General features: G+C 41.7%; 1 protein-coding gene across 1 annotated transcript in view; it reads right to left on the bottom strand.

The window, feature by feature from the left end:
* Positions 1-1,566: 1,566 nt before the first annotated feature.
* The window catches only part of Adgra3 (adhesion G protein-coupled receptor A3), a 107,963-nt gene continuing 83,664 nt past the window's right edge, over positions 1,567-25,865 (bottom strand). Inside the window, exons 13-19 of the mRNA XM_047566805.1 lie at positions 25,605-25,818; positions 25,185-25,393; positions 15,437-15,561; positions 14,254-14,377; positions 6,468-6,613; positions 3,284-3,379; positions 1,567-3,146 (exon numbers count right to left, since the gene is read on the bottom strand). Coding sequence (XP_047422761.1) covers positions 1,904-3,146; positions 3,284-3,379; positions 6,468-6,613; positions 14,254-14,377; positions 15,437-15,561; positions 25,185-25,393; positions 25,605-25,818 — 2,157 coding nt within the window. The 3' untranslated portion in view covers positions 1,567-1,903. The remainder of the gene's footprint in view (positions 3,147-3,283; positions 3,380-6,467; positions 6,614-14,253; positions 14,378-15,436; positions 15,562-25,184; positions 25,394-25,604; positions 25,819-25,865) is intronic.

Below are 25,865 nucleotides of genomic sequence, written 5' to 3'. Positions count from 1 at the left end.
ATCTTATATACAAGCATCAAATTTTAATTCAATCAAATACTAGGATACAGAAAGTCATCACTCGTCACTTTCTATGCTACAAATAACAATATACCCTTGGGCAGTTTTAGAGGTTCAAGCGTTTGATTTCTTTTCCAGTCCTTCCCCTTCCCTGGCTCCTGTTCTTTCTGTTACTAAAGGGAAGTTATGTTTAAATTAATAAACACTTATTGAATGGAGAATAATTCCAGGAAGGGAGATTCCTCACGACCTATGGAGAGGCAGGAAAAGGTGACCAACAAGGCAGACAGGTTAGCACTGCAATAACACAATGCAAAATAATAGATCAAAATAAAAATAGGAATAGGAATTAAGAATTGTTCACTCCACTTCCTACTGGCTTATCTTTGTCATTTCCAAACACTACCTTGCACACAATACATTAACTTACCAGAAGACCCTGGGCCAGGAAGACTATGAAATATACAAATAGCAATTAAATATACAAATAGCAAATCCATTCCTTAGTCACCAAGTTTCCCATATCCAAAAGAATTTCTCCAAATATGAATATCTAAAAGAGACTTGGAAGTGCCAGTTTCATTACCGCAAAGCAAAGGAACCCATTTCTAATGCAGTCTCCTAATGAAAAGTGAACATTTCCCAAACTATGGGTGGTCCTGCAGTGCCTCTGAGAATTGCTCTCTAAGTGAGCACCTGATCTCTCATTTGAGGTTTATCGAGCTAAGCTGCCTGTTTCTTTCAGAACTTTTTGAATATGTACTTTGAATCTGACTTGATTCAAACCTTTATACTTCTGCTGAAAATAGATCTAAGCTGTGCAATTTTTCAGCATCTGAGAGGGAACCCCAGTGAGATTCAGGACAGGAACAGGTAAGGACCACAGTGCATCTATGACAACTAATGATAACTTTTGGATGAGAGCTGTTTTGCCACCAGAATGCAATTCGAAGGTCAGTACTTTAGAACAAAAGCCAGCAAAAGGGCCAATATTAAAGAATTCAGAAGGACTGAAGGTGAACCTTATCTAGTAGCTCTTCATTTAAATTTAAGACTAACACAGGTGTAGGTCCCACACCCCCCAAGAAAAATAATGAATAAGAAAACTAAACCCAAATATAAATCACTGAAAAGTCACAGAAGTGTTGAAAACAGCATTAGAAGCAAAGTGATAGTGAAAAATTTTAGGACTTAGGAAGTTTCTCAGACATTTTTCACTTATAAAAATCATTCTCTTAGATTGTTTTTAAAACTGCAGCATTTTAGGGGCTGGGGAGATAGCTTAGTCGGTAGAGTTCTTGTCTTGCAAGCACAAGGCCCTGGGTTCGATCCCCAGCACCAAAAAAAAAAAAAAAAAAAAAAAAAACTGTAGCATTTAAAACTATATTTATAAAATATATCATTTCAAAAATCACTTTGATTTAAATGCCATAATCTGTATAGTTAACCAGTATATTTGATAACTGATTTATGTATGATTCTCATTAACATATCCCACAATATAAATTTCCTTAACACAGAGCAAAATCATTTCACATTGTAAAATATTAAAATAAAAGAATGATATAGTGACAAACATCTATTTATTTTATTAAATACAGGCCTGAAATGTGTTAAGTAGGTATTACAGATTCAAAGAAATTACATTTCAGATTCCCAAAATGTTCTGCTGGTACTTTGACAAAATAAAACAATGCTTTAAGGGATTTTTTTTTTTTAATTCCTAAAAAAAAAGGCAAGAATTTGGGGATACAAAGTAAGCAAAATTCAAAACTTAGACGTTTATTCAAAATTGTTTTGAATCCCTAAGGAGGCTGTAAACAGTTTGTTTTAAACGTTCATAGCTTAAAGGAATGTGAATATCACAGTTTATATCGGTTTCTGCCTAGGAAGCCCAGCAACGCTACACCGTAGTTTCGTGTTTCCACAAGCCTGTCCTGACATTGCCAGTGCTATCGGTACCTAGCAGGGGGCCCTCCTGCCCACTGCTTTTAACTGGTCCATTCTGAGTGGCCAAGTTGAGGCCATAAGACTTCAGCTGACTTTCCAGTTCAACTGCAGTGGACTTCTTTAATGCATCTTTTTTACTGCTAGTAGAAACAGGTTTTTCGAAATTCCGGCTACTTTTGGGAAGTGTGCTACAGGCATCGCTGCTGTCTTGTTGGGGTGGGTTGTACTGCCTCTCTCGGTAGGCTAAATAAGCTCTCCGACTCCGCGAATGTCCTTCGTTGCTGCCTGGCCGACTTTTAGGCAAGCCGTTCTGCACACTTCCCTCCACGCTGGTTGGGACGTCATAGGCGTACTCTCTCAGGACGGTGAGTCGGCTTGCTCGGTGTCCTTTACTCCGATTTTTATGATGGCGGCTAGGGTGCACATTGGTCCGAAACTGGACGTCCAGAGGTGCCACGTGCATTTTAATATCATTGTCCATCGAATGTTCTGTTAGACTATTATCAAGCTGAGGTGTGGAGTTCAAAGGTAAAGAATTGGCATGGCACTGTGCCGCAGCAGCCTGCAGGTTCGTTAACTTGCAGCCCTGGGAGGAATTCTTGAAGCTTGACGCACTTTTGTTGGTGCATGAGGACTCTGCGCTGCTGTTGGTGCACTTGGGCGCCTCTCCGTTTGTCCCACTGGAGTTGGGGGGCTGGACGTTGACTTGCACTGAATACGAGCTCCGTCCTGGGCAGCACGTCATGATCCACGCAAGTCTGACGTCCTCCCGGTTCACACAGTGGTGAACCATGATGAAGGCACTGAAGCTCAAACACGTGGCTCCAAAGAAGAAGCTAAACACCAAGTCCAGAGGATAGTACAAAGAAACCGCCAAGGCCCCGAACATCCACAGAGCCACATACAAGAGCAAAGTGAGGCTGGCCCCCAGGAGCTGAGAATGGAAAGTGTGCTCGTTTTCCAGGGCTGACGTAGAAATGAGAGACAAAGACATTGAATCCTGATGGTTTATCTCACCATTTTCATTGGCTGCCAATCTCTGCTGCTCCTCGGGGGGCTCCTTAAGCTCATATTTGCGCTCAGGGTGTCTTTTCAACTGAATAAATATGCTTAGAAAGTACATACAGTTTACGAAAGTGATGAAGCTGGCAGGTCCGTAGAAGGCTCCCAAGGAGGGTTCCCACGCCATCCAGCAACTAGAAGAGAACATGGTGAACCAGCTCAGAGGCTGCATACTTCCACAGCAATAAACTGTGATTCAACAAACAGTGGTGCCTAGGACACTAGGACGGGAGCAACTGGGTCAAGTACGTAGAGAATGCGAAATACTCACTAGGGCGCGCTTGGCCGACTGCCGTAATTCCTGATGTTTGCCGCAGCTGTTATGCCACAAACTATGATGGGAATCCCGCCGCCGATCAGATAGAACCTAGAAGGAGGAACGAGTAAATGCTCCTTATTCTAGTTTTTAAGGCATGTTTGTTATAGTATCTCAGGACTCAGAAGTCATTCCTTGAAGGCTGTTATTCTTACTCCAAAAAAACATTGAGAGTTAACTTTTGGAGGCTGTATTTTTCTTTTTTTTAAGTGATAATGTGTTTTTTATTTTGCTTCGATTTGGAATTTATTTTTTAAAAGCAGCAGGCCTAGGAAGTTTCTGAGCTGAGGAAAGCTGGTCAGCTCCTGCCACCCTGTGGACAGGCAAAGGAACACCTCCGGCAGGCTTCTGCCTTACCTTTTTAAGGGCAAGCAGTGTCTTTTAGATTGAGCTGGTGAACTGGAAACTCAGCCTGTTACAAAACACGTTTTAAGATCTCGCTGCACCACGGTTTAAATAAAAAATGTGATGATGCATTGTTACTGCCAATGTTGGACTAATGCCTTCCTGCTCCAGGACCTCCAACGGCTGTGCATCGCATCCCCTGGGCAGCGGAAGAGCTTCACAGCCTGCAGAGGTCCCTGACTCCTTCCCATGACGAAGCTGGGAAGGCCAAGGGCAGGGCTGTGCAGTAAGAACGGATGAGACAGGGTGCAACTGGTCCACACGGAAAAGCATTGAGGCCAGAACATCGCACAGCTCTCTGATCTCCTTGAAAAGAACTCTCTGTCCTGGCGGGGTACTCTGGGTACAGCCAGAGTTTGCCTTTTCCTGAGAAACAGTCCCCACTCCCCACCCCAAATACTGAATGGGCTGGATAAAGGCAATATTTGTGACACATTTTTCCATAAATGGTTTCTTCATCACATACAGATGCTAAAATCCTTAAATTCAGTATTGGTATTGTTGAAGAGACTGCTAACCACCCTAAAAAACTACAACCATGCCTTCTGAGTCACAGATTAAGGGGCAGCCAAGACATTAGACCCTCCTCTTCTTGTACCCATGCTAGTTCCTATCTGCTTCTTACCTTGAAAGGTGGTTAAGTTTTCCAAAATTTATCTTGGTTGTACCATCCTCTCTGGGGCTCTTTTCCCCTGGAACTTCCTGTTAATAGTGAAGTCTGACTGTGCAGCTTTCAAATCTCCCCCACTGCCTCTGATTTTTAGCTTATCCCTATAACCTCCTTGGACTTCCATTTCCTTTCTCTCTCTCCCTTCAAACTCCTGGAAGCAGCGACTGCACTTGGCTTCTTTGACCTAATGTAGGGCTGCTGTCACCCCACCATAATGCCACAACAGCCCCTGGGACCAGTGCAAACATGCAGGCAGCCCCTGCCCCAGAGTCAATGCAGCAGCAGCAGCAGCATTGCTCAGTTATACCCAAGGAGCTGGGGGAAGGAGGCCGCCAGCCCTCGCAGGTGTGTGGGAGCCTCTAAGCAAAGTGAGCACTGTGGGTCACTCGGGCTGCAGAAGGTCTGGAGCCCTGCTGCTCTTCCTGAACCCTTTGTTTTCCTCAGAACATGACCAGAGGCAAAGGTTGCTGGAGGACAGGATTCTCAGGCCTCTCAGCCAAACACCATTTCCCAATTCTTTAACGGAAGTGGCCAGGCGTGTGATCCCATCTACAGTGTGAGTGTGTCTCTATGCTGGCCTAGCACTCCCTGAGCCACCCTCCCTCAGGAACATCTCCACTATCAGGTGTTCTCTGTCCTATCTCCAGTGATTTTCTCCTGCCCATCTAGTCAACGTGGGCGTGACTCGGGATCACCCTCTGAACGCCCTTCTCCCTGGGGAACCTTTGCATTATCAGGGCATGAATGACGGCACCTGGAACCGCCTCCTGCCCCAACCACATGAGGCCTTGCTACTGAGCACTGGGTTTCCAAAAGTGTATAATTTCCACCAGAAAGTACTGGTAAGCCCACCTCCTCTGGGCTCGTCCCGCACCCCGCCATCTCTACTTTCCTGCATTATTTCCTGGGTTGTTGCAAACGCCATCAGTCGAGGAACCGAGCAAAATGGAGAGGACTATCCACAGACACTGCCAACCTTCTCATCCAACCTAGAGAAACTGCCTCACGTCTCTGGGACATGCGACCTTCTCTCAAGTGTATGATTTTCTCTCTGTTCTCTATGACACTGCTGTGGCCTCAGTCCTCACAAGGAAAACCACAATGACTTCAGTAGGGGCATTTGGGGGCATTCCAACTTATATGCCACAGCCGCCCTAAAATGACAGCATGTCAGGCCACTGCCATGGGTGAAAATCATGGGTGCCCACATTTTGATACAACCTGCAAAAGCCCCAAGCCCAGCTTCCACCCTGAATTCTTCTTGCTCTACTCTACACACCCTGGACTCCAGCCAAACTGCATTTCAGTGTTTTCAGCTTATTCCTGTACCTGGAGCCCACCTCCAGCTGTCCTACGGCAGTGGCCCAGCACTTCCTAGAGCCCTCCATCCCCCAAATTAACAGCTCCTTTCTCTGTACTTTCAAAGAACTTATCTCCACTACAGTCCTGGCCCAGCCCACGGCCACTTCTCTCAGTGACTGTGAACTCCGCACGGGCAGGAGGGCTGCACTCGCCTGGCCCCGTGCCAGGTCCGACACACCAGGCATTCAGGAAGCCGTCACCACCAGCAGACTGTCCCCCATCCAGCATGATAACCTGCCCATGTACCACTTCTTAAATTACAATGGGTAGGAAGGACACAACTCCAAATCTGTCTTCTCTTTATAGAAAACAATTAAACTGATTTTCTCTTGAAGAGACTGAAATCTATGACACGTGACCTCAAGGAAATAAGAAGTCACCATTCCACGGAGCCTACTGCAGGGCCAGTTCCAGGTTAAGTGCTTTGCACATCACTGGCTCATTTGTTACCACAGCTCTGAGGCAGAATCCACCTCTCGCCCCGCCAGGCATGCGTGGGGGAAGCACGGCGGGGGGCAGGCGCTGAGGCCTCGCCTGCATCAGTGCAGAGACAGTCTCCACACCAGGCAGGAGGCCGATGCGTCCATTTGTTTCCTTTTCAGAATCCACCTGTTGAACGTTGTTATCATTTGTGACTGTGTTTCAAGGAAAGCAAACCAAACTCACACTTAAGACAATACAAGGAGCCAAGACATTAGATACCTGAGCATTGGTCTCGGTGGAGGGGGAGGCTCGTCGGGATCCTGGCATCTCTTGGCTTTTTTAGTGACTTGTTTGTAGATATTTCGAGCAGTCACTCCCACCCACAGGACTGTGGCAAGGGTGGAGTAATGAAGAACTATCCCGACCTACAAGAGAGATTGGAGAATATACATAAAATAGGTGTTTCACAAGGTTGATTAGAAAGTAGTACGAAGGCACACTCCAATGACCAACTCCTTTGTGGGCTAACAAAACGACTGAAACCTACCAGGTACAGTCCTCCAACACTCACAGCAACAGTCAGATGTAGGAGGCCCATGCACACACATGCCCACAGACCCACCCCCAGAACTGGCCTGGACCACAAGAAACCAAGGTGTGTTTTCACAGAAGCAACGTTGCAGAGTTCAGTTTCTAGTGTCCATTTTGAGGAAGAACACAGAGGTCAAAGGTAACTACAGGCTGATCCCCAGAGCACAGAGAGAGCAAGCTGTAGAGTAAGAGACCCGAGTTCTGATTCAGAGTGTCCACATATGGGCAAGAGGACAACACGACACTCTGGCCGGTAAGAGGGCATAACTGGGAACAAAATTCTGCTTGGTTTTACAACTGTATCCACCTCTTCTCTGCTGCATGACTCAAGCCAAGTCACCCACTTCCTCACCTGGGAGCTAAGAATGCTCTGAAGGTGCTGAGGAGAAATGAGGCTTTCAGCACATGAGAAACCCAGGGTCAGTAAAAATATCTGGAGTGTAGTGTCAAGAATGCGAACTCTCTGAAATTAAGTTCCCACAATATAATAGTGGGAACATTATCAATAGACAGCTCTAAGGGTTTTGTAGGGACGGAAAGGCCAGAATACGTGAGATGTACTAGGTGCTCAATAAATGAAGGACAGCTGCAGGTATGTAATGATGGTGCCAATTAAGGTTCCTCCCTGACTGATGACAGGGGCATCCTTGTCATATGACATCTGTTTAAAGCAATGTTAGCTGAGGACAAAATTCTAGATGAAGATATGAGAGGAGATGAGAGGTTTAAAATGTGAAGTGTAAGTACCACATGTCACTGAAGCACCAAGGACACGATCCAGTTCTTTGGTTAAGATCTGCTGTCTTTTGGATCATTTTTTCTTACCTGTCATCACAGGTAAAATTTTAGCAATGAAAATCTCCAAGAAAAAAAAAAAAATCTGTCATTCTGAAGAGAGAGCCCTCCAATCTCAAGAAAGTCCAATCGATTGACATTAGCAGAGCCAGCTCAGTAACAGAAGCATATGCAACACAGTCCAGAGCTTATCAGGAACCAATGTACAGCTAAAACCTGGGGCATGGAAGTCTGAGTCTTATTTTGGAGGGGAAAAAACAGGGTAGACATTGTGCTGACTCTGGAAGTGTCAGGAGGGTGGGTTCTAGTCAGCCAAACTAGAAAAAACCCAAAGTTTCCTTCTCCTAAAGGAGAACAGTGTCTCCTTGGTTCCTGTTAGTTTTGCTGACTATACTGTGCCAAGTAAAATTTTTAGACAGAAGTGGAACAAAAAGCATAAAATAACCCTCTGAGATATCTAAAGTCACGCACACCAAATACTAAGTAAAAATAGTGTAAATGACTGTGAAGCGTACAAAACAATAAAATCAAGACCAATCGCTCATTTTAACTCAACTCATTTTAACTATTGCTGGAGTTTTCTCTGACACAAGTCAAAAGATAAAGGTAGAACTTTAAATTATATAAGTTTAAAATATTTTCAACATAGATGATACGAGATGACGAGTTTTCTTAGGGAAAGAAGTTAATCTTTAGGCTCTGAAGTGTTTTCTATGGTATTTCTCAATTCCCAGAGAAGTGTTTGCTCTTAAGAATGTTGAGACCTTCCAGTCAAATGCATCTGCTAATAGTCATGAAAGCAAATCGCTAAATATTCCACAAGAACCTGAAAGTGGAGGAATGGAGATCTAGCAGACTGGATTTTCTGTTGGAATGTGGTACCTCCTATTGCGTTTTCCACCCAACACTTGGGCTATCCATGAAAGATCATCTCGGTGTCATATATTCTAAATAAATCAGAGATTCATGGGGAACTCTGTAAACAAATAAGTGATGTATTCCACAATATTAATTAAATGCAAATGATTAATACTAAAGAAAGCCACCTGATCTTAAGAAAATGATTTCCAAAGTTAAAAAACAGGGTACAAAATAATCATCCTAAAATGTTCCTCTTTATCTAACTGTAAGCTCACACATACTGGAGAGTTTTTAAGTTATCAATAACCTAAGACAGCGTAGCATGCATAGCAGCTGTACTAACACATGACCTTTAGGATGAGTATACAAATATTCATGTTTTCAGTAGTGAAAGACTGTTTTAGGTCCAAAATTGTGTATCTGTGTGTGATTTCACTTTATCCTCTCAGCATCACTGTTTGGTTCAATTAACCTTGAGCTACAGACACAGGGACTGGAACTAAGGGAAGTGACAACATCTGCCGGGGCCACATGGCCAGTAGCAGGGCTATTCAAATTCCCGTCTGTTGTCCAAAGTCTCTGCCCTTAGGAAAGGGGGTGAAGGGCACTCAGAGCCAAACAGACCAGCACTTGAATCATGCCTCAGTCATGGTTTGGGGTAAGGTTCTGCCTATGTGTTTAGAAACCACGTGAAGAAAAAGTACCTCCAGGGTTAATAGGAAAGTAAACAATCTCATAATGGTCGGCAAGTTGATCGTGTATTTACTAATAAGACTGTTCCCCTAGAGTACCACTGCAGCATTTCTCTAAAGACAACAGAGAGAAGGGACACCTGAGAAGGGCAACTGACACTGTGTCTGACTGAACGACTGGACTAGCAAAGCAACAACTAAATTAATTAACTAAATAAGACCAGCAGAGTCCTTTTTCCTGCAAAGCTAATAAAAACCACGGCCCAGAAATGAACGACCAAACCACTATTTGGTGGCACAGCATCAACTGGAACACAGATCCTTCCAAACCTGTCAGTGGCCCCCAATACTCCAACACTCGGCCGCTTAGTTTTCCTCCAGTTTTTTTTGCAAAAGAGTGATAAAGACTGTAGACAGGGAAGTGGCCAGCTGGTGACACCTGTAACAGTCTCAACCAATCGCTGTGGGGGAGATACGTGTCACAGTCCATCACCCTGGGTGTAAATACATGGGGGCTACAAGGAACACTATGAGACAAAACCACACAGACCAAGTGTATACACAAAACTGCACCTAGAAACACATCCGCACCGGGGCTCAGGCTGACAGGTGGAAGAGCCTTGCTGAGCATTGAATTTAGCCAGTCCAACTCGCCATTTTACAGAAGACCCGTGAAGCCTCAGCTAGGTTAAGCGACTGCAGTACGTACAGGGACTGGCACCTAGTTGCTGAGATCTGTCCATTCTGCACTCGACCCCTCCTCTCAGCTGGCTATGAACAGAGTGAAGCGTTACAAAGCGAAGCAAGTCATGCCTGAGTCAGAAAGGCAAGAATGATGTTATGTCTGTCCCAGAAAAGTGGGGGACACTGCAAACACAGAAAATGACATGTGGAAACAGCTAGAGACTTGCCTTCCCTTTCTTCTGGGAACCTTTAATCGATGGGCATTTGTTCTAGAGGCCCTAAGAAGTCCTTGCAATTCCTCTCCCTTTCACTTTAGAAGTGGTATAAAATACCATTCAGCACAATGAAAGGCAGTCATCTTTACAATGGCCTCTTTCTATTCATTTCCTTAATGAAATAAATTAATGTGTCTGCTTCAGGAAATCAATGGCTACTGTTAGATAAAATTGAGACCATTAATACCAATGTGTGCTGAGTACTCTTCAAACACAGCCTGTGCTCACAATGGCTCCAAGTTCGAATGCTTTCTACAATCTGCAAACACGGGCTTCTTTTGGTGTAAAGATAAATATTTGCTGATCACCTACTGGGGGTCAGGCCCTGTGCTGATCCCTGGATAAACATGGGTGAATGAAACTGGTATAGATCTTGCCTGGATAGAGCTCAGAATCCAGGAACAACTTAAAGAGCAGGGACATCATATGAAGTTATAAAGTTTTGTAGGCACAATGGGATTTTAGCAAGCACCCTAACAGGGGAGGCGAGGGACTAGATCTCTGAAATGGTAAAAACGTAAATTGAGACCATCAAGGTGGTTGAGAACCACCAAGTGAGGAAGGGGGCACATTGAGAACACGGGAGCTGTCTTCCCCCACGTATTAAGTGCTCCAAGACTCACCGTTCTGACTTCTCAGAGGCTCAAACATAAATTTGCTTTCAAATATATACTAATGGTCTGAAAGACAGAAATACACTGTAGAGCTGGGAGTACCGGCATTAATACTACGAGTACCAGGGAATGTTCAGGGTGCACCCACTGTGTGCCTGCTACCACTGAGATTCTTGAATCATTTAATCCTCTTAACCATTCTTACACATATTCTAAATTGGATCTCTGGTGTACAATTTTGGATTAGTCAGAAACCTTGGGTTCGCAACCCATCTAATGACTGGGTCATGCAAGACTTGCCCTGCCTTGATTCAGTTTTCAGCTATTGTTAACTCTATAATAGGCACCCAAGAATCTACCAACAGCAAGACAAATGTTAGGAGCTTGATGATATCCTCTATCTAACCATGTGATCCCTCATTTAGAGTAACCATGGTCCTTAATGTTCTTCCTCATTTTAAATATAATTTTGTTGTACCTATCTACTTTTGTTAAAAGTGTGCTATTTATTTTAGGTGTTTATATCTTTACATAAAAAGATTACAGAGTAAATGTAACTCTCCTGACTTACATTTTTCACCCATGACTTATTGGCATTGTTCCCCATTGCCATAATTCACTCCTTTTGACTCCTGTATAATTCCTCAGTTTACTTGTTCATTCTCTCTGTGGGAGGCATCTGGGTTGCTTCCAGGTTGTTGCTATTGTATATACTGCTGCTATGAATATTCATACTCATGTGCACATTCATATGCACACAAGCAAGGTAACTCTCTGGGCCCAGGAGTTGGTACTGCTAGGATCCAGGGGATGTGAGGGCTTTGCTTTAGAAGGTAAAGCATCCCAGAGCACTTCACTAACATTCCCACCAACCATGTATACTAGATCCTGTCGACAAGTCTGCCACTTGGAACTATAGGCTTCATTTTTGCCATCAGACAGGATAGAAGATGGTAACTGTTTTTGTTTGCAACTTCATAACCTGCAAAGTTGTGGAACATCTCTCTATATGCATGGCCCTGTGCATACCATGCTAAGAAATGCCTGTCTATTCTCTTGCTGCTGCTTCTATAAGGCATTTTGTTCTTCTCACTGAACATAATTCTTCTTTGGGGGACAGGAGCACCAGGGAATGAACCCAGGGGGCACTTAACCACTGAGCCACACCCCCAGTCTTTTTTTTTTCTTTTTTTGAGACATGGTCTTGCTCAGTTGCTGAGGGTGGGCTATGAACCTGCGACCCTCCTGCCTCAGCCTCCTGAGTCTCTGGGCGTTATAGGCACATGCCACTGTGCCTGGCAATGATTCTTATATATTTTTATTCAAATGCTCTGTCCGTTCTACGTTTTGTAACAGCCACTTCCAATCTGTAACCTGTCTTCTCACTTTTTTTTGAGTTCTCTTACCAGACACAAGTTATCTTTAGAAAACCTCACCTATTTTCTAGTGAATGCCTTTTATGGTCATATTTAAGAAACCCTTCCTTATCCAAGGGTCTACGGCATTTTCTAATAAGAATTTTAATATTTTGGTTTAGATTTTTAAGTTTTCAATCAACTCAGTTGACTTTTTTGTTGTTGTTGTCATCCCTGCTCGACATCTAGTGACAGTGACATTCCCCAGGGGGCCTGGGGCCCCAGGGAGTCTGACCTGTCCCATAAAATACAGCAGAGAAGTGGACGGCTACACATGCACCCACCCTTACACCGCAGCGATTCCAAACCGCAGGGGCAACAGTGCTGCCCGGGAAGAACAGGGGCAGAGCACGTTTTAGATACGGCACAAGGTACAGACCCTTCGGTCCTTTCCACGTGGACTGACTGTGCCCAGCTCCACCGACTCCCCTCTGTCACACACCACGTTCTGAACAGGCCTCCTGCAGACGCTATTCCACTGTGTTGGCGAGTTTATCCTCCTCCACGGCTCACGTCACACGTCCTCGTCACCACAGCCTCACAGCTCTGATGAGCAGGGAGAGGCCCGGGGAGACAGCCTTCTGGCACTGCTCCTCCTCCTATGGGTCCCGGTTTCTTCTTTGGCCATTTATTTGCACAAAAATTTAAAAGTCACTGAGTTCCATGAAAAATTCTCTTCTTACCTAGAGATTGATTTAGGAGGATCTACACCATTCCGGCAGTAGGTCTTCCTACCCTTGGATCTAATACTTCCTTCCATCTGAGTAGGTCTTCTTGAATGTATATTTTACTTGTAAATCTTGAACATATTTTATTATTTCTGGGTACATGATAGTCTTTGATATAATATAAACAGTATCTTATTCATCATATTTTCTCACAGTTGCATTTTGTAAACTGCAAACATTTGAATATTAAACCTTTTAATACTTCAAATTTGTGTATAAATGTTTTTGAATATAAACAATTACATCATCAACATTCTCCAATTTGCAGGTGAGAAAACTGACACACACAAGGATAAAATACTGAAATCAGGACCTTGAAGAGACATCTACACTCCATCTACTCACTGTAGTATCAGTCACAATAGCCAAGAGGAGGAAACTATCTACTCACAGTGAATACACAAAGACAAAAAATGTAGTATTCGCCATAACAACACAGATAAACCTTGAAAATATCATGCTAAATGAAAGAAGCCAGTCACAGATGGATGGATATTGCAAAATTCTACTTACGTGAGGATATAAAGTGGACAAACCCACAAAAGTGGAGAGGAGGCCAGCAAGTTGCAAGAAAATGCGGTTGCTGTCCAATGAATACAGAGTTGATACTCATACAGCCAGACAAAATAAAAAGTCATCGAGATCCCTGTACAACTCTGTGCTTATGATCAACGGTACTGAACACATAAGTATTAAGAGGAGAAATCTTGCATATTTTGCTACAGTTTGAAAAGAAAAAGGTTAAATTTGTTGGTCATAAAAACCCAAGCCAATAAATGGTAACTGGGATCCAGATCTAGGCAGTGTGAATTCAAAATCATTATGTGACACTTCTTGCTGCCAAGTATATGGAAACCAATGCTCAAAGATCAAAATAAAATCTCATATATTTCCTATTCTTACACTGAAGTTTCAACTTGATACATACACTGTAAGAATACTGTTCGCTAAGACTGCATAGATGACAAATTACTTGAAAACAAAAACTTGGATATTCAATTCTTCGCATTTACCAAACTTAATGTTTCTTATTTTTAACTAATTCCTATTGTTTTCATCAATGGATGAAGTAATTTAAGAAAATCCTATTGTCAGAAAATGTCACTTCTCTTTCCATCAAAGTCAGGATTTTGTAAATATTTGAATTAACAGTTAGGCACTATTACAGCCCTGACAAGCAACACTCAATCCCCAACAGTAAGGAGACAAGCGGTGTAGTCAGGTATTCAGTTGTGAAAGGGTCTGAAACCCGACATGTGCTGTGAGCCATCTGAGGGACAGGCATTAGGTTTATCTCTAATTAGTTAAAGAAAAGGTTTTAAAGAAGCGTGCTTCCTCTCACTTAATGAAACATGAAATTATTTTCTAAGGACGACATTTTTTGTGCCTCGGTTTTTCACTCTGACTTACTGCTTGGCAGACGCTGGCATTTCTGGTTTGGGTTATTCCTCCCACGAAGACCACACAGGTCAGAAAAATATGAAAGCACAAGTTCACGAGCATATGCCAGCTCTTGAGGCTGATCCTGATCAAACTGTTTCAAAAAAGGCAAAATATTAATATTTAGTCTGACATAGTCAAGTAGGACAGCACAATGATCATCTGTAAGTTAATTCCAATTATAAAGCTCACACTTAAATGTATTCTGTTTAAGCATTTTATAAAGCAAAATACTATAACATACACACACACACACACACAGGATCTGAGGAACCATTTAACTCTACAGTTTAACATTTTATGCATTAAAAAACAAATCCATTTATGCAAACACGGCACCCACTAAAAGCCAAGCAATTCTGCATAGTAAGAAACATGAGCATTTGCTACTTATGATGTCTTAAGCCAACTGGATTACCTGCTTGGCTCCCTAGAGATTTCTGCGGTGTCTCAGTGGGTCATTTTCTGACCTACTAGGATAAATGCATGGCCCACTGCATTTCTTCCTGGCCTTTCATAATGAAATGTTGAAATCTTTCTTTCTTTTTTTTTTTTTCCCCATCAAAATCTCCTTTTGTTTCTTAACTAAATGTCAAGAAATGCCATGTATGTCCAGCTTAAATAGGAAAATATGTTCCAGCAAAACCTTTTGTAAAGTGAATTTTTAGCTTCACAAATCCTTTTAGTTCATTATTTCCAACCATAAAATAGAAGTTTCTGTAGCTTTCCCTCCAATTAACAAAAACTATACTCCATGTTTAAATGCCACAAACTTTCCTAAAAATGCCACCTCTAAAAAAAAAAAAAAAAAAAAAAAAATCACAATGGGCAAAAAACCATAAAATACAAGTGGTGACCAAGTCTGCCACCTAGAGATACTTGTACAGGTGCATCTACAGGTAACCCTGCTCAACCCAGCCTCCAACACAAACCCCCATGTCCGCTTCTAGACGGAGGCACAGCAAACTGACTGGATGCCATGGAAGATGAACTTACCATTCCATAAAATAAAATGGGCTCATTTTCATGACTTCAATGCTGTGTAATGAAAAAGGCCCCCATGGTATTCAACTTAGTTTTATTACAACCAAGTGGAAATAAGTCCTCCAAAGCTGAGCCCACAGATGGACAACCATCAAAGAGCATCTCTTACCTGTGATGGTGCATGTAGCTGACGATGACGGCCAAGAGACACAAGAGGAGGATGATGGCAGTGGTGTAAACCACAGGATGCAGGAGACTGGCTGCCTGGGTGTACAGCTCGGATCCCGTCAAGTCCTGAGGGGAAAGCAGGAATCACATGGCGGCTCTTTCATGGACATTTAACCACGGGGACTGAGAACGTTCAACACACACTCTGGCCTGTGCACCTCTGTTGTATTCAAGGCCTGATGTCTCCTGCTGCCTCCCCCAGTTCCACTGCTAGCTCCTTGCAGCATACACCTGTCTGACCCAGGGCTGTCTATCTTGCGCTCTCCCATGAGGGTAATAGAGAAACGCGGTCCACGTGTGGGTGATTCAGAAGGGCAACCAGACTTCACTCCCTTTAATGCCCATTCATCCCACCTGCCACTCTGCAGATTCACAAGCTGAGGAGGCACAACAAAGAGCAGCATCCACACTCAATAAAGCCTGAATAGATCCCTCTAACGGCTGGAAGTCAAGTCAACTCCATGTTCCACAATTTGAACAGACTCAACACCATTAAAGGGACTGCAGACAAGATGGAAAGACGTGGTTCCTGCCCCTGCAGTGCTCCAAGCCACAGGGGAGACAGATACACAATCAGATCCTGACAGTGTGTGATGGAGATACAAGTACAGTTACAGGAGCAAAGAAGAGCCCTGTAAGAGTTAAAAAAAAAAAAAAAAAATGGTAACAGTGAGTCACTTACACAGCATTTACCATAATCCAGATGTTGACTATGTCCAGAACTTTACAGAGTAACCCTATGAGGTAGGTTTATCATTACTCCTATTTTATAGCTCAGAAAACTGAGGCCCGGAGAAATTGTCAAAAGGATTATATCCAAAGAAGGATGGTTGACGAGTCTATTCCCAAATACAATGCTGACACTGCCTTGCTAAAATGAAAATGACAAGATGCCTTAAAGCTGCCTCCCTTACCAAGGACCAAGGCAGGCTGGGAGATTGCCCCATCCTGGCCGTGTGCTATGGTTTGGGTCTGGAATGCCCCCAAAAAACTCATGTGTTGAAAGCATGGTCTCCAAGGTGACAAGATTCAGAGGTCGAGTTTTTAAGAAATGACTGAATCATGAGTGGATTAATCCACTTGATGGATTAATAATTGGAATGGACTATTCAGTGGTAAATGTAGGCAGATGGCGTGTGGCTGGGGGAAGTAGGTCACTGAGAGTGTATCTGGACCATATCTTCCCCTGGCTCCTTCCTGCCTTTCCCTATTTCCCAGCTGACAAATGCTGAGTGGCTTTCCTCCACCACACCCTTCCACCATGAGGTTCTGCCTTACCTCAGGCTCAAATCAATGGAGCCAGCCAATCATGGACTAAGACCTCTGAAACTGTGAGCCAAAACAGCCTTTTCCTCCTCTACGTTGTTCTTGTCATACAGTTTGGTCACAGTGATAAAAACCTGATTAACACGCCTTGACTGCTAGATGGGAAAACTGGGGTTACAGAAGTTAAAGCTATTGATTCCACAAACCCCCTCACTACGCTCTCCTTCTGCACTGACTCCTAAACCTAAAAATTACAGCTGGACATGGGAAGAGGTTCATAGAAGGGCATCTCCAATCAAGAATCTCTTGACACAATATCTAGAGCAGGAAAAGTTAAGTGAAAAAGAAGGGAACAGGTGAAGAAGCCTTCAATGGAATAGGAAGGAAATGGACAAATTTCCCAGGTAATAACTGAAAACTGATGGTACGAAATTATACACTGAAAAGGATCCTATTGGGACCCCTTAACAAATTCCTCACTAAAACAAAAGATGAAGAGTTAATGACAAAAAAAAAAAAAAAAAAAAAAAAAAAAAAAAAAACTCACAAAGGGCTGGGGATACAGCTCAGTTGGGAGAGTGCTTGCCTCGCATGCACAAGGCCCTGGGGTTCAATCCCCGCACCATAAAATAAATAAATAAATACCAAAATCACAGTTAATGGGAAGCTGGAGACAGAACACAGGAAATGGGAGTTCCAACCTGAGTGTGCCCCTGCACCCCAAAGTGTCCAGTCACCAGGCCAGGCAATGTGATGCACAGTGGGGGGGCAGAACAGTCTCAGCCCCCAAAGGATGTAAAGTGTGTGGACTAAGTACACAAAAAGGAAAGCACCATGAGAAGGCCCGTCACAAGCAACTCCACACCATCTGCCTTTGTGAGGTACCCACAGTATCTGTCCCCAGCATGTGGCCAAGGCATTCACGACCTGTTAAAAGTCAGAATGAAGAGTAAGAAAATATTTTTAGTGTTGGGGCAAGGAAAACCAGTTATGTGCTATTAAGAATAGACACGTTTCCCCTCGGTTTCTATGAAAAGCTACCACGCCACTGCAGAATAACTGAGGATAAACTTGCAATATCTAGGATTTAGCTTACAGACTCTTTTCACGCACTGCCTGCTTTAGATTTCTGGAGGAAATGTTCAATAGCACGCTGCCACTAGATAGCGATAGGATTTGGGGCCATTACTTCACTGTAAAATGCAGACATGCCAATCATCTCGCAGGGCCTGGGGAGGGGCAAAAGGAGGACATGTAAAGGTGCCTTCCACAGTCAGTGGCAGAGGGTCATAAAACATGGGAAGCAGGATATTAGCTAATAAAACGTGAGAATATGCTGATTTAGTTCCCAAGATATAAATCTACTATTCAAGTTTAAGAGACTCAAGTTAGGTATTTTTCAAAAAGACAAATGTATGTTACATACAATGAGAAAGAGACTGGATGTTGAAATAGAATGTAAAAACTGCTTAAAATACCAAGGAAAAACTGAAGGAAGGCACAAACGACACCTCTGCGACAGGTCACAGACGACCCTGCGCCCACAGCACATTTGACCTGCCAAAATGCAAAGCGAGCTCCTGCCAAAACAGACCTAAGGGGACAAAATGTGAAGGGCCAGATATTTTAGGCTCTGCAGGCCAAGAGGCAGACTGAAGCTGTCACGCAAGCACTTAGCAACCATTCGAAACACGACCATGAAAACACTTCAACTAAACCGACTTCTCAAAAGTAAGAAATACAAATGGCCAACAAATACATGGGAAAATGTTCAAGAGTATCAGTCGTTAGGGAAATGTAAATCCAAACTATACTGAGATTTCATCTCACACCAGTCAGATTGGCAGTCATCAAGAACACAGATAATAACGAATGCTGGAAAGGATGTGCAGAAAAAGGAACACTCTTACGATGCTGGTGGGACCGAAAATTAGTACAACCACTATGGAAATCAGTATGGAGGCTCCTCAAAAGAATAGGTATGGAGCCACCATATGACCCAGCTCTCTCTTCTCAGTATTTATCCCGAATAATTAAAGTCTCTTACTACCGTAACACACACAAACCCATGTCTATAGCAGCACAGTTCACAACAGCCAAACTATGGAACCAGTCTAGGTGTCCATCAATGAATGAATGGATACAGAAAATGTGGTTAGATATACACAATGGAGTTTATTCAGTCATAAAGAAAAATGAAAGTATGGCCTTTGTAGAAAAATGGATTGAACTAGAGATCAGTAAGTGAAATTAAGTCAAACTCAGAAGGTCGAGGGTTGTATGTTTGCTCTCCTATGCAGAAGCCAGAGAGGATAAAAGGAAAACAAAGATGGGGATCTCAGGAAGATCAGTAGAGGAAAGGGACTGTAGGGTAGAAGCAGGGGAGGCAGGGGGGAGTACTAGAGTGTAACACTGATCAAATTATATTGCCATACGGTATTCATATACGAATATGTAACCACAAATTCTATCATTATATAAAATGTAATTCACCATTAAAAAAAATGATGGGGAGGAAAAGAAAAAATCTTAGGACCCATTCTTTGCTTTTCAGCCTAAAAAAAGGCTGAAACAGAAAAAAAAAAAAAAAAAAAATACCACACAGCAGTTGGCTGGATTGAGCTGTATGACAAAATTTAAGACTACTTCGGACAGCTGAGATTAGGATATTGGGATACCAAACAAGTTAGAGATATACAGGGAGAGATAAAGCAGAAATCTGCATCAAATTATTTTCAATTATAAGAGTACAACAATACAAGCTTCATAGTAATATTAAAAAAATGACTAAATACACCATATAAACATGACACTAGGAGAGTAACAGAAGAAAAGTGAAACTATAGTTCACATTGGCAACATGGCCATTAGTGAGACAGAAATCCCTGTCCCTAACGTGCACATAACGGCAGGCCTGTGACTTGGTCACACTTCTATAGGGTACAAAGTTAAAGAAGAAAACTAGGCAGGGAGTGAAAAGGAATGATTCCCACAGAAGTCAGCTTGATCAATGCAGAGAAAACCAAAATAGCCTCTAGTGTGGGAAGAGTCACAAGAACCGTCATTATTAACCACCCAAATGAATGGGAGGAGAGTTTTTGCTTAAACTATTTACATGACAGACAGAGCAGGAAAGGGTACTTACAAGAGGTCCTTCAAGCCCAAGGATTACTGAGTATAAAACTGATGGAAGTATTTAATAATTCATTATCATCATACCAATAACAAGACTAATTAAAATCAGGAATTAAATTCACCAGGGTCGAACAAGAAGATGCATCCAAAGAAAACATCTCAGGGCACGTCAGTGTGTCAGAATATAGCAAGCTACAAGACCTGACCAGTACAATTAACTAAAAAACAGATCTGAAATCAGAAGTATTAAAAAGACCAAAACCCAAAACAGACCATGACTTCTATGCTGCTTTCTTAGTTCCTTTTCAAGAACAAGGAATAATTTTCAGTTTGCTTTCCTCCTACCTCACACAACACACAAAATCAGTTGCAATACAACTGTAGACCTAAATGTGAAAGATTAAATACCCCAGAAGTGCTTGAAGAAAACAAAAGAGGGATCCTCATGACCGTGGGACAGGCTAACATTTCTTAAATGGGACATTAAAAAAAAGAAAAGAAAAAGAAAACAAAAGAGAGATCCTCTGACTGTGGGACATGCTGAGATTTTTTAAATGGGACATTAAAAAATAAATTAAAAAAAAAAAACCTGCAACAAAAAAACCCAAAACTAAGAAATCAGACTTCAAAAAAATTAAACTGTTCATTAAAAGACTATTAAGAGAAAGAGGGCATGCCTGCAATGCTTAATCCAGTGAATACCTTACACTCAGAACCCACATCAAGAATTACAGAGCAACTCCCAATAAAAGTCAGCAAGGGGGCAGGCTTATGGCTTGGAGGTAGAGCACTAACCTAGCATGTATGAGGCCCTGGGTTCAATTCTCAGCACTGCATATAAATAAATGAATAAAATAAAGGTCTATCAACAACTAAAAATATATATAAAAATAACTTTAAAAAATAAATAAATGAAAGTCTGCAAGGTTTTGCAGGAGCTTCACCAATAAGGAAACAGAGGTGCTCAACCTCTCCAGTCACCAGAGGTACAAATCAGTCACAATGACATCAATACTACCAAAAAACGCTGAAATTAAAGACTGACAATAGCAAGGATCCAAGAAGAGGTGCTCATTGTTGCTGGGAGGACAGGGTGGGAGCAGGTAGGCCAACAAGACCACCCGGTCCTGCTGCCACCAGGTGGCGCTAGCTACTAAAGGCGAACACATGGACAGCTCTAACCCACGGGCACTGCACTCCTGAGCATGTATGTCCACTAAAAGACATGTATGATGTGAACAATCAGGGCTGGGTTTTTTTTGATAACCAAATGTCCACTGACAATAAAACGGACAAACTGGTCTATTCATTCAATGAACTACTGCACAGCAATGGAAAAGAATAAACTGTTGCTAAGTGCAAAGACAAAGATAAATCTCAGTGTTGAAAATAAGTCAACCAGACAGAGTACAAGCTGTATGCTCCAATTATATGACGTATAAGAACATTCGAGTTTTACCCATGGTGACAGACACCACAAAGGTGGGCATCTCCTGAGATGGTGGCAGGAAGTGAGTGGAAACAGACATGGGTGCTACTGAGTGCTCAATGCTCAAGTACAAACCTTGGTGCCAGAGGTGGCTAAATGTATGCACTGCACGTAAATCTGTCACTAATCCACACACTGAAGATCAGTGTGCTTTCCTTCAATTTGAGGAAAAAAGAAAAATGAAGAAAGAATTGGTTCCTTCAATGATTAATTTTGCTTTGGAGGGGTTTATCCTGTAGAGATCCTATTAAATATGTAAAATGGTATCACACAAGCAAACACAATAGAGAAATATCTGAAGTAAATTATGGGACCAAATATATTCAGAGGTAAAGAAAAGAATGAGGAAGCTCTTTTATGGTGACATGGGATTTGAGAAAGGACACTGAGTAAAGGGTTTAGGAACATAGATTCTGGAACCAGAGGAGTTCAAATGCTTGCTTTAACACAAACTAGCTTTGCAGACATGGTGCTTAACCTCTCGGTGTCTCAGTTCTCACACCTGTAAACTGCAGTGATTACTACATAGGATTCACTGCAGTGAGTACCAATCCTCATGAGGGTGTTATGAGGGTCAAATAAATTAAGGCATGTAAAGACACCAGAAAAGTATCTGATATGTTAGGTGGTTAATAATGATTAACTGACAACTCCACTATCAACTTCTGGATAAACCATCTTCACCGCACTTAAGATATATAGTTCCGCCAGGTCCCGTGCCACATACCTGTAATCCCAGTAACTTGGGAGGCTGAGACACAAGGATCACAAGTTCAAGGCCAGTCTCAGCAACTTAATGATGCCCTAAGCAACTTAATGGGACCCTATCTCAAAATAAAAACGAAAAGGACCGGAGATATAGTTCAGTGGTAAAACACCCATGGGTTAACACCCAGGTCAAACAAAACAAAACAAAAAACAATATATATATAGTTCTACAGAAAGAAGTGCACACAGCAGAACAATGTATTAAAAAGTGTTCACTAAAGAATAATGTAGAGAGCATGCAACTTTTGGGAGAAAATGGGAGCTCAGATGTACTGGGCTTGCCTAGTATGCATAAGACTGTAGGTTGGATCCCCCACACCTAACAATTTAAACAAAAATATAACTAGCATTCACGGTCAATTATAGAGTAAACAAAACCGAAGTTTGCTTTCATTCAGCATGTTTCATATAAACAAACTAAAAGCATCACAAGACAGAGGAAAACAAATGACTACCTTGTAGTTTGTTGTACCTAGGTGAAAAGTGACAAGAGGTAAACCAAGACACAGGGATTATTGTATCTTCACTGCTATTACTGGTCAAGGTGTTAAATTCTACACAGCTTGACTGTAATCATTACCCTACTTTCTGTTCAGCACTCCTTCTCCCTACCCCAGAGCTTGTGAATCTTCCTATTCATAAAGGTCACTTCTGGTCACATCATTCAAGCAAACACAACTTCCACTTAACTTTTTCCTGTGGCTCTCACTGAGAGCTGCTATCTTGTCTATCTGCATCTATTCTAGATTTATGAGCAAATATATTCCTTACATCTGATTTTCTTTCTTTAAAATCAGATCAGGAAAAGTTATATTGACTATCTCCCAAGAGAGGGAATTAGACTTCTTTATAAAATGATATATTTAAGATAGAATTCAAGAAATACAGGATTTTATTAATTAAAAAATTTAGAAGTAAAAAAGATGATTTCCTATTTTTTAAAGATCATTCTTTTTGGCTATAACTTTAATTACTTTAGAGGGCTTATAATTTCATTAACTTTTCCTCCATATTTAACTGGCATCTCTAAAATTCCCATATACTAACTTCACTGTAACTTTGTCAACAATTTCAGATACACTTCACTTTGCTGCCTCTAGGTGGCACAGTTACCTCTAAGAAAAGAAGGTGGATATTTGAAAATAAATAGAAAAAAATCTTAGGACTGTATTTTAGCTTTAAATAATTGTCTTACATTTTTAAAAGATTAAAAGTCTGAAAGATAAAAGAATAGCTTATTCCTTCTAGAAAAGGATTATATTAATTTAAATAATTGAGAAGAACAGCTAGGGAAGTTCAAAAATAGATGCTTTAAACTGGTATTAGATTAAATGAAAATAAAAGTTTCACATGGTGCAGTAGTGAAGTGAAGCTTAGAAAATGTCCACTTTTTTGTATTTTGTGTTTCATTTATTTTTCTCAGCTTTTTTCTGGTTAATATATACATTTAAGACAAAATCGTATGTCTGCTGGGTCTCCTTCAGCACATCAGAGTTTGAGATTACTTTTTACTCAAAACCTGAATAAGAAAGCACTTAAACTGAGAAACTGCCTCACCCTTTAATTAATGTTTCATGCTTTAACTTAAAAGATGCCTACGAAGTAATAAAATGTGAACTTACAGAAGCCAGACTTAGTGAAATCAGACATCTTTCACTTGTGAAGAGAATCATGAACTATCGACACTCAATTTAAGCCCAAGAGGAAGAACTCCTTAAGCAGATCCAGCCTTGTCTAACTATGCAGACTCTGCCCTCTGCCAACTGGACGCAAGAGCTTACATGTTCTAGTACAGTTGTACAAACCACTCACTGATTGAAAAGATAACCTGCTTGGCTGGGGTGCTGGACAAGGGATAGGAAGTTGAGAAGTAAAGAAAATGAAAAAGGGTTAAGTAAATTTTATTTATAATCTAGGCTTGCTTCAAGATCATTTCTAGTAGAAAATCCTATTGGGGTAGGGGAATACCAAGGATTGAACTCAGGGGCACTTGACCATTGCCACATCCCCAGCCCTATTTTGTATTTTATTTAGAGACAGCTACTTAGTTAGCACCTTGCTTTCACTGAGGTTGGCTTTGAACTTGAGATTCTCCTGCCTCAGCCTCCTGAGCCACTGGGATTACAGGCGAGGACTACTGCACCTGACCCTTTTTTTTTTTTAAGAAAAGAAAAACTCAGAAAATATATCACGTTTCAAGATTATTGAGTACTGATAAAATACTATCTAGACTCCAGATTCACAGCTGGAATTAGATAAACATACAGAATTCCTCGCCCCCTAGGCTAATCTCAAACCGTTTCTGAGAAATGTCTTTCAGACCTGTAATTCCTTCCATGGAACTCAACACTCCCCATGTTAGCATCCTATAATAACAGCACAAAGTAACAACTAGTATGGCTAATTTCATAATTATCTGTTCAGAAATCAGAACCAAATCTCTCCTTATAAAAAATACTTGTTCCTGTACATTAATATGTTACTTTAACTAAAAACATTAATAGGTGTCAACTATGATAGAAAACAGCAGACAATATTAGATTGATTGGCATTAAAACTGAAAAGACACTATGTCAATTCTGTCACTTGTAGCTGCAAAATGGAAAGCAACACCATTCTAAATTCAAAAGGAATTTAATGACGACTACGTGTAGTGGTACCAGACGGCAGAGCAGGAAGCCCTTCTTTCGTATTCTTGGGCAGAGGAATCACTTTCACTGACAGAGCTAGACTGCATACACCCAGGATCTGTCTCCAGGTTTTTAGAAGGTCAAAGTCTAGCTGAACTTATGAAGTTCCCTGGAAATTCAAATACTAAATAGATTCCGACACCTTTCATTTGGCAGTAACTACATTTCACTTTAAAATGAGAATTACACCAAACATCACCCCTTCCGTAACTAAAGGAAGCAATTTATGTTAAAAGTTTAAAAAACAAGAACAAAAACAAAAAACTTTGTTTAGGCTTAATTATGCACAGAGAGAAATTAGAATACTTAGTATTTATGCATAAAGTTAACAACTGCCATACCATTAAAACCGCATAGTTACTGAGGGAATAGCACTGAATTGTAGTGATATTTTCGTCTGAGTGGAGTATACGGCACCCATCTGACTTCCAGCCTCCTTGTCCATTCAGCAAATCAAAATCCCACTGGGCTGCGACGGCATCTGCTCCGTGAGCAATTCGACGCAGTGTCACATTAACAGGGACGTGGTGGGTATCTACATTCACACCATCTGGAGAAAATGGGAAATAACAATATTTTTGAAACAAACTTCATAAAGAACTAAATGTCAATGTATACACTAATGGGTACTCTGCAAGATCTTTTTTTCCGCTAGTGACTCATTAAAATGAGAAGGAACAAAAATAAGCAGTTTTTAGGAACCCTGAACAATAAAGCCACACTGTCCAGTGAGCACAAGGTAGCATATGCCACACACAAACCTATTTTGGTGAGAATCACAGGGGTGACTACTGTCCGCCGCTTCCCATCATCAGCCAAGTTGGTTGAATTCCCAGTGGCGGGAAAAAGCTTCCCATTACGGAATGCAATCAGCTGAAGCTTGTAGAGAGAGTCATCAGGTGGTCTAATTTCTCTTTTTTGCTTTGGTGAGAAAAGGGAAGGAGGAAGCTGAATAGAAGCCTCCACAATAGTATTCTGAAAAAAAAAAAAAAAATATGAAGAAACAAAAGCAAAAAAAAAAT

Source organism: Sciurus carolinensis, chromosome 10 (assembly GCF_902686445.1).
Source record: "Sciurus carolinensis chromosome 10, mSciCar1.2, whole genome shotgun sequence".
NCBI lineage: Eukaryota > Metazoa > Chordata > Mammalia > Rodentia > Sciuridae > Sciurus > Sciurus carolinensis.
The sequence above is the reverse complement of the archived record's forward strand: the minus strand, read 5'-3'. Positions and strand labels throughout refer to the sequence as shown.